Source organism: Thalassophryne amazonica, chromosome 6, assembly GCF_902500255.1.
Source record: "Thalassophryne amazonica chromosome 6, fThaAma1.1, whole genome shotgun sequence".
NCBI classification, from domain to species: Eukaryota; Metazoa; Chordata; class Actinopteri; order Batrachoidiformes; family Batrachoididae; genus Thalassophryne; species Thalassophryne amazonica.
The window spans coordinates 12,494,231-12,500,751 of NC_047108.1; the positions used below are offsets into that span (position 1 = coordinate 12,494,231).

Here is a 6,521-nt window from a genome sequence, read left to right on the forward strand (position 1 = left end):
TAATTATAGGCCAATCTCCAACCTTCCTTTTCTCTCAAAAATTCTTGAAAGGGTAGTTGTAAAACAGCTAACTGATCATCTGCAGAGGAATGGTCTATTTGAAGAGTTTCAGTCAGGTTTTAGAATTCATCATAGTACAGAAACAGCATTAGTGAAGGTTACAAATGATCTTCTTATGGCCTCAGACAGTGGACTCACCTCTGTGCTTGTTCTGTTAGACCTCAGTGCTGCTTTTGATACTGTTGACCATAAAATTTTATTACAGAGATTAGAGCATGCCATAGGTATTAAAGGCACTGCGCTGCGGTGGTTTGAATCATATTTATCTAACAGATTACAATTTGTTCATGTCAATGGGGAGTCTTCTTCACAGACTAAGGTTAATTATGGAGTTCCACAAGGTTCTGTGCTAGGACCAATTTTATTCACTTTATACATGCTTCCCTTAGGCAGTATTATTAGACGGCATTGCTTAAATTTTCATTGTTACGCAGATGATACCCAGCTTTATCTATCCATGAAGCCAGAGGAAACACACCAATTAGCTAAACTGCAGGATTGTCTTACAGACATAAGGACATGGATGACCTCTAATTTCCTGCTTTTAAACTCAGATAAAACTGAAGTTATTGTACTTGGCCCCACAAATCTTAGAAACATGGTGTCTAACCACATCCTTACTCTGGATGGCATTACCCTGACCTCTAGTAATACTGTGAGAAATCTTGGAGTCATTTTTGATCAGGATATGTCATTCAAAGCGCATATTAAACAAATATGTAGGACTTCTTTTTTGCATTTACGCAATATCTCTAAAATTAGAAAGGTCTTGTCTCAGAGTTATGCTGAAAAACTAATTCATGCATTTATTTCCTCTAGGCTGGACTATTGTAATTCATTATTTTCAGGTTTTCCTAAAAGTTCCCTGAAAAGCCTTCAGTTAATTCAAAATGCTGCAGCTAGAGTACTAACGGGGACTAGAAGGAGAGAGCATATCTCACCCATATTGGCCTCTCTTCATTGGCTTCCTGTTAATTCTAGAATAGAATTTAAAATTCTTCTTCTTACTTATAAGGTTTTGAATAATCAGGTCCCATCTTATCTTAGGGACCTCATAGTACCATATCACCCCAATAGAGCGCTTCGCTCTCAGACTGCAGGCTTACTTGTAGTTCCTAGGGTTTATAAGAGTAGAATGGGAGGCAGAGCCTTCAGCTTTCAGGCTCCTCCCTGGTTCTGCTGGAGGTTTCTTCCTGTTAAAAGGGAGTTTTTCCTTCCCACTGTCGCCAAGTGTTTGCTCAAAAGGGGTCGTTTTGACCATTGGGGTTTTTACGTAATTATTGTATGGCCTTGCCTTACAATATAAAGCGCCTTGGGGCAACTGTTTGTTGTGATTTGGCGCTATATAAATAAAATTGATTGATTGATTGATTTTTGATCCAGCACGTCTTTTTTACACATCTTGAATGTGCGTGTCTCTTCTGATTATCTAAGGAACTAAACAAAACCAAAGATAACGATCTCAACGCTTTAAACGAAACACACCTGGAGCCACAGCTGGAGCAGTGTGTGTCTGCATCTCTGAGTTCCAGGACTCGGCGCTGGGACGGAGCTCATAGCGCAGAGTCCTGAAGAAACTGCAAACAGAAGCTGTGGAGATCTGTGCACATGTCGGTGGACCCACCTTCTCTGGTTCCTCATCCAGACCAAAAGAGGGATCATCTCCATCATCATCAGAATCCACACTGTCTGACGACACGCTGCGCGCTCCGTCTTGCTCCAATTTAAAAAAAACTCTGGTGTGCCATGGCCACTGCTGTGTCACTGTACTACGTTACTAAGCTATATATATTCATTTATAACAGAAAACTGTCAAAAGGGGGAATAAATATAAGTGTAAAGATGATTGAATATATCAGAGCAGTAAATTGATCAGTCCGTGTGAACGCGCTTTGACTCATTTGCGGTTATTTCCACCAGCTGCAGCTGATCCACAACATGAATTCTGCCTTCCAGAGCAGCTCTTAATATAATCATTTGAATTATCTACCTGTTGCCACATGAACATGAGGGCTGGATTGTCATTCCTACACTCATATTGTTATATTTAATAAAAAAAATAAGTGCACGCAGGATCTGCTGCTGCCGCTACTCTAGAAACGATAAAGAATCAGATCGATAAGCAGAATCGATATCTATAAAATCTTACCAATGCAGACTTCCCTACTGCAGAATTCATGTTTAAAAAAAAAATTACTGACACTAAGTTGCTGAAAAGTTGATTCCTTTAAGGACAAACGGAGCGGCGCTCATCAGTGGTGTGAAGATGAACATGGTGCTTCTTAATGTTTCCGTATCGGTCGGGTGTTAAAATCGCGCTCACATTCTTTAGCTCAAACTAAATTTGTTCCACACGTGAAGCGGACATTTAACAAAAATAACAGAAAAATGTCTGTTTTTGTGATGCACTTTAATGCTGGTGTCTGTTTTTGTGCAGTACAATCCACTGTTGAGGGACATATTTCAATTGGGCCCTCCGCTGATCCTGGGCGCTGCTGTAAGAGGCAACAAGATCTCACGGTTTGAGAAGGTAACAGTGATTCTTCTACTTCTACCCACCAGAGAAACCAGACCACTGAGTCTGTGGTCATAATTCTGAGGCAGCGTCAAATCAACAAAGTGTCTTCAGTCAATAATTAGCACCCCCTTTTACCAAAATTGGAGCAACTTTAACTTTTGACCCCTGTACAAACTGAAATTGACCTTTGTCACCATTCTTGCTGTTTTTACCCCATAACGCCATAAAATTCAGTCATAAGTAGTCCAAATTATACCTTTTTGGAATATTTATGATCAGGCAAATAATTTGGTATAGTTTTCAATTTGATTGATGACTTAATTTTGACCCCAATGTAATTCTTCACTTGACCTCTACCTGGCTGCCTACTAAAAATTCTTTTTTTTTCTTCAAAAGAGTAATGTCTAAGGAGTATTTATGCCAAATTTGGTGCTTGTTTCACCATTTGAAAGTGGTGTAAATGTCCTCTGTAAATAATGTTTTCTGCTGCACTGTAATCTAACCCCATCACCCATTCATCTTTAACCGCTTATCCAAGATCAGGTCATGGGGGCTCGAGCCCATCCCAGCAGTCATAGGGCGTGAGACAGGGTACACCCTGTACAGGACACCAGTCTTTCTAATGTAACATCATATGTAAATTATATAACCTGTTTTTATATGCCATCACAAACCACGAAGTCGGTCATGTTGTACACACTCGTATTGTAAACAGTGGAACAATTGTTTTTAGCCATGCTAATGCTCCCCAGAGCATTTACTGAAAAACAAAGTCTGAAGGACCTAAATGAGATGTGGAGGACTTTCCAGGCATGTGAGAGCACATAAAGAAAAATTTCTTAAAATGGCGGGTGGTTAAGAGGGCTGTAGTTGGGGGGTGGGGGGGTCTGGAGCTGAAGTGATTTAGCCATGCTAATGCTCCCCAGAACTATTTTACTGAAAAGTCCGAAGGACCTAAATGACATGGTGAGATGGTGAAGAGCTTTGCCCATTTATGTCAGTGACATAAGCATATTGTTTCATTTTTGTCCGTTCAGAGTGCAAAAAGTCTACATTCGGAGTTAAGTTGTCAGAGTGAATGACAGAGTGAGTGAATTGTGGTCCTTTTAAAGGTGATGTTTTGCTCATGATCTGATTCAGAAGTTGTCTGGCACGATAACTCTGATCTCTTTATCTTCAACAGCATCTCTTCAACGCTGCTGCCTTCAAAGCCCGGACAAAACAACGGAACAAAGTCCGGGACAAACGAGCCGACGTCATGTGACACGACCAGCACGTCAATGTGGATTCAGTGCCTTCAAACACTGACACACGTTAAGACCCACTCGCCCGCAGACTCGGCACAGCCAACATTTTGTCAGCATGAATTTGTTTTTTTCATGGCGACTCGTTTGGAAGGAGGAGATTTGAAGGGCTCTGTGGTTCAGAGGATTTCCTGAAGTTAACTGTTGCTGCAGATTGTAGAACAGCTCTAGAAGTTGAGTCAAATGCTTCCTTGAGTACAACGATGTACACACGAAAGCACCTGAGAAGGGGATCACAGATATCATCTTTCTGAGATTTTTATGATGTTGTGAGTTCTTACCAAGAAGATCAAAGCCCATAAATGGCTCCAAACCTTAAACAGCCTTAATGATTTAGCCTGCGTATGCTGACCGTGTTAAAAACGCTGACATACGTCTAATAAATGAATGCAGCTGTCACACCTTGGCAATTAGCCAGCTGTGGACGACAGCCCCATTCCCACCGAGTGGTTTGAGTCAGTACTGCACGGTGTGGTGCAGGTCAGAAACAAAGTAATTTAACATTATTTTATTTTATCTTATTTTATTTTTATCTATGTAGATAATTTTCATCACAAGCAGAATGCTGATGAGTTGACTGATGGCTGCGGCAAATGCTGCTGTGACTAAGTGAATCGCTGTGACTCAATACTTTTCAAGCACCAAGACCGCGACCAGTGCAGCGCCAGTTCCTCCCATCTGACTGATCAGATCAGACGGGAGGAACCGATCAGACCGCGAAAACGGCATCCTCTGAGAAACGCACCTGAAGCAGAAAAATCACTGATGGAATTGCTGGGTTTCCAACCATGACAAGGAATTAAAGCATTTTCCAAAAATAGGAGGCTTTATGTGGCTACATGTTCATCAAGACTGTGATGATGAATCAGACTGGAACAAACAGACTTTAGATTTACTCCGTGTGTGAATGAAACACTTCGCATGAGGACTGCAGGTTTCAGGCAATCAATGGACAGCGTTAATGGATGTATTTTGACTTGTAAGTAAATTACAAGAAATGTGTGTCAACAATTGCATAACTTATCTACAACTTAAGTTCTGCATGTGTGGAACATATGAGTCGTGCGCTGGCATGCGGTGAAAATTTTCAGCATGCCCAAAATTTTTCAAAGTGCTCGGCGTATTATAATGTATATCAGCATGCTTCAACATGCTCTTAACTTACACAAAACTTAGCCATAACATATTAGACGTATACCAGTGTTTTTTTTTTTTTTAATATGGTCAGCATACGCTGGATAAATCATCGAGGTGTGACAGGGCCTTAACTTAAAGGGGACAGTTGACATTTTTTCATCCTGGTATCTGTTTTTAGATGTCTGTCAGAATGAACTCCCCATTAGCAACCAACTTGAAATCATTTAGTGGACAACAGCACCGTCAGATGGCTAGGAGGCTACGACAAGCGGCTAACTATGTAATGTGTCATTTAAAAAAAGTTTTGTTTGTATTTCATAGGTTAAGTGTGCATGTTTACCTCCATAAGGATCATCTCCATGCTCATGGACACTTCTAAAGACATTTTCACCTGAGCAGTGGCACCAAGAATGGGCTAGTTTTTTTTTTCACTTACTCCACCCTTACGTTAATTAGCTGGTGACCATGTGATGGCGTTTGTGTTTTAATCAGTGTTGTGCAGAATACATACATTTTTGTCTCTGAGTGAAAACTCCTTAAAAAAAAATTGAGCACAGGTTGAAAAAATGTTAAACTTCCCCTTTTAAGGAATTTGGATTCCCAAACTAGTTTGTTCAATGAAACCATTTTAATGGGGAAATGTTTACATCAAAATAAGAATTCCACTTTTTTTGACTCAACTTCTAGATTTTTTAAAAAATGTGACGTAATAAAATATAATCTGATGCATAAAAAAGAAAATTTACTGTGAAATTTCTCCAAAAAGATTTGATAACTGATACCGGCCGTGCTTTATAAATTATGTCATTTTAAAGTATTATTTCTGAAATCACACTTTTCGGACCTGAAGCCCTACTGTTACCATTGCTAATACATTTGTGTTCAAAATAATAGCAGTGTGTTTAAAAAAGTGAGTGAAGCTCAAAATCCTTACAATACACACAAATGCATTGGGAACACTACATTCAATTCCAAATCAAAACATGAAGAAAGATTTGTGTGAAAAAATGAATAATAGACTGTTCAAAAATAGCAGTGTCTGCATTTTTCTTTACAAACGCAAACATTTACTGCATAAATTGAGAAATGCTTGATAATTAACTTTTCTGTGAATCACTCAACTAATTTTTAGTTGTATAAACAGTTTCTGTCAACTGCTTCACATCTGTGTTTCATGGAGTCCACCATTTTCTGGCACCTGTGGGCAGGTATTCCAGCCCAGGACCATTGGACTACATTCCACAGTTTCTCTGCATTTCTTATTTTTTGTTTGTTTGTTTGTTTGTTTGTTTCCCCCCCCCTCAGAAGTGGCATGTTTGATGTCAAATCACGCGTTTTCTATTGGTTTAAGGTCCTGGGATTGGGCTGGCCCCTCCATAACAGTAATCATGTTGGTCTTGAACCAAGATGTTGCTCACTTGCTGGTGTGTTTGGGGTCACTGTCTTGTTGAAACACCCATTTCAAGGACATTTCTTCTTCAGCATAATGTATTCAAACTGAT

The 6,521-nt window shown here is 39.7% G+C and overlaps 1 protein-coding gene across 2 annotated transcripts in view; it reads left to right on the forward strand.

The window, feature by feature from the left end:
- Positions 1–4,198, forward strand: part of ifrd2 (interferon-related developmental regulator 2) — a 43,002-nt gene extending 38,804 nt beyond the window's left edge. For both annotated transcript variants that reach the window (XM_034171765.1, XM_034171766.1), the window contains 2 exons: positions 2,498–2,590; positions 3,762–4,198. In XM_034171765.1, the coding sequence (XP_034027656.1) occupies positions 2,498–2,590; positions 3,762–3,842 (174 nt within the window). In that variant the 3' untranslated portion in view covers positions 3,843–4,198. The remainder of the gene's footprint in view (positions 1–2,497; positions 2,591–3,761) is intronic.
- The last annotated feature ends 2,323 nt before the right edge of the window (positions 4,199–6,521 follow it).